General features: G+C 41.2%; 1 protein-coding gene across 1 annotated transcript; it reads right to left on the bottom strand.

The window, feature by feature from the left end:
- Nucleotides 1–1,270: 1,270 nt before the first annotated feature.
- LOC101428683 (olfactory receptor 8A1) lies at nt 1,271–2,200 on the bottom strand. Its single transcript, XM_004469283.2, has one exon. The coding sequence runs from the start codon at nt 2,192–2,194 to the stop codon at nt 1,271–1,273; it is 924 nt and encodes a 307-aa protein (XP_004469340.1). The 5' UTR covers nt 2,195–2,200.
- Between the last annotated feature and the right edge of the window lie 764 nt (nt 2,201–2,964).

Here is a 2,964-nt window from a genome sequence, read left to right as displayed (position 1 = left end):
GACTCAATCCTTCTTCCTCTTCAATCATTCAAAAACATGTAATCATGTAATTTCCTATATTAAATTCCTTTCTGCTTAAGAAACTTGGAGTAATTTCTATTTCCCATAATAAGCCAATGACTGATGCAATATTGGACCCAAAATAGCTACAAGTGATGAATGTCCATAAATTTTTTTCACTAAAAGGCTGCTGAGTCTAAAATCTGTATCCTTTCTGTAATTATATCATTGGGGGAAGAACTTTTGTCTCAAGACAATTGGATTTTCTGAGTGATGGCAAGGGAATTTGCAGCAATGTGCAATCCAGGGTAACTAACCTTCTTGGGTTGTCTGGGGCTGAGAGTTTTGTGAGATACAAGGATTTCAGTGTTAAAACTGGGAAAGTCCCAGGCAAACTAAGTTGACCTGATGACCATATGGCAATCTTTTTTTACTCATCTTGAGGAAGTTGCCTTTAAAGAAACAAAGGTTGGTCAGTGATAAAGGAGGTGATTTGAGTTAATTTTAGAAGTTATTTGAAAGTGGAAGTACTTAATTAGGCGAGGATCAATAGGCAGTCCTGAGACAGCCTAAAGTGAGGGGGATAATGTGATAACCTAGAGTGTGGCCCTGGAGTCATCTAGCCTGGGTTTGAATCCCAGTGTTGTTTGTTTACCAGGCACATAACCCTGAGTGAGGTATTAAACCAAATGCCAATAATGGGGATAAAAATATCACCTCTAGTGGGATGTACTTGAGGTATAGTGAAGTATACGTGAAACAATATATATGGAGCACTAAGAAGAGTGCCTGTCTTATAGTAAGCATACAAAAAGTATTAGCTGCTATTATTATTCTAATGCATTGAATAAAGGGATCAGAAGTTCTTGGGCAAGAATAAATAGAGAAGAGTGAGAGAGGAAAGTGTGTTTCACTTCTTGGTGACCTTGAAATTCACTTCTATGGTGTGTGTTCCCAAGTACAAAAAGTAAGAATAGGATTGAGTAATATTTTATCCATAGAAGGTAATAAAAAATGGATGGATTACAAAATCAAGGCTGAAATTTAAAAATTTATGTTAAATTCAATTATGTTAATAAATGTTTGCCAAAAGCTCAGGAGATAAATCCTTAGAAATCAGCTAGTTTCCAAGTGTCAAAGAGAGAGGAGAGGGAGGGAACGAAGAGGGAACCATGTAGAGTTGGCTGGTCCAACATTCAGAGGGCCTCTCTCTGACATTTACAACAGCTTACATTTAAAATTGGAAAGAATAAGAACCATTGCATCAAAATCATTTTCTCCACAGTGTTTTCTGCACGGCAGCTTTGACCTCCTTGTTCCTCAGACTGTAGATCAGGGGGTTCAGCATGGGGATCACCGTGGTGTAGAACACGGAGGCCACGTTCTCCTGGGCCAGGGAACTGGCCGTGGAGGGCTTTAAGTACATGAAAGCAGTAGAGCCATAGAACATTCCCACAGCTGCCAGGTGGGAGCTGCAGGTGCTGAAGGCTTTGGACCTGCCCTCTGTTGTACTTATGTGGAGGATGCTGGAGACAATGAAGGCATAGGAAACAAGGACTGTTAAGCTGGTGACCACAATGTTGAATCCAGCCAAAAAGAAAACTACCATCTGGACATCATAGGTACTAGTGCAGGAGAGTTTCATGAGAGGGAGGATGTCACAGAAGTAATGGCTGATGAGGGGCTCACAGTAGGATAGTTTTAACATGAGGACAGTCTCTATTGTTGAGCCAATGAGCCCCATGATGTAGGCCACAGCCACCAGCAGGGAGCAGACTTGATGGGACATGATGATGTTATAAAGCAAAGGGCTGCAGATGGCGACGTAGCGGTCGTAGGCCATCACTGTCAGCATGTAACACTCAGCAGCGACAAAAACAATGAAAAAGTAGAGCTGTGACATGCACTCCTCATAGGAAATGGTGTTCTTCTCCGACACAAAATTCACCAGCATTTTAGGGGTGATGACAGAGGAGTAGGACAAATCTACAAGGGACAAATTGCTGAGGAAGAAGTACATGGGGGTATGAAGCTGAGGATTCAGACGAATTAGTGTGATCATGCCCAGGTTCCCCACCATGGTGACCGTGTAGATCCCTAGGAAGAGCAGGAAGAGGGGCAGCTGGAGCTCTGGTCGATTTGTTAACCCCCCGAGAATAAACTGTGTCACTGTAGAGTGATTTTCTGCAGCCATGCTCAGAGTTAGAGCCTGTGAGAATGGGAGAGAAGAGCCCATGAAAGCCTGCCCTTGGCCTGCTTGAGAAACTAGTTTTGAGTGTTAGGGTCTGGCTGAGGAACCCCGGCCTCAGTCCTGATGCCTCCCACCTGCACACCTTTGTGCTGGGAGGTAGATCTGCCCCTGAGTGTTCAAAGATCAGGAAGATGGGAGGAAAAGGTCAAGATCTGGAGGGTTGAGAACTCTTATGTTTCTCAGATATTGAAAATCAGTGGTTGTTAAAATGTAGACTGGTGAGCAACTTCAATGGTGTCACCTAGAGCTTGTTAGAAATGCAAACTCTCAGGCCTTGCCCAGAGCTACAGAATCAGAAACTCCATGGGTAGGGTCCAGCACTATGTGTTTTAACAAACTCTTCAGGTGATTCTGATGATTGCAAATTTGAAAACCTCTACCCTATAGATAACAAGTAATATATTTTGCAGATTGGAGATGTATTTTTACTCAGAATTGAAATTTCCGTGTCATTTATAAGATTACCAAATACTCAATATGAACATTTGAATTCCTGTCTCAAATCATAGTCAGTGTGTCAGGACTTAGTGCTCAATGACTTAGTGACAAGTCTATTTCTGTATCTGAATGAAAAATAAATTAATAAAAGAAATTCTCAAGGTGGTTGTAAAAATAACATGCTTATTACATATTTATAAATATTTTTCAGAGTGTCTATAAAAATGTGACTATTATGATGTGTCTGGGTCTTTTTCTTAGATTTATACTAGAAT

This window comes from Dasypus novemcinctus, chromosome 27, assembly GCF_030445035.2.
Source record: "Dasypus novemcinctus isolate mDasNov1 chromosome 27, mDasNov1.1.hap2, whole genome shotgun sequence".
Lineage (NCBI taxonomy): Eukaryota > Metazoa > Chordata > Mammalia > Cingulata > Dasypodidae > Dasypus > Dasypus novemcinctus.
The sequence above is the reverse complement of the archived record's forward strand: the minus strand, read 5'-3'. Positions and strand labels throughout refer to the sequence as shown.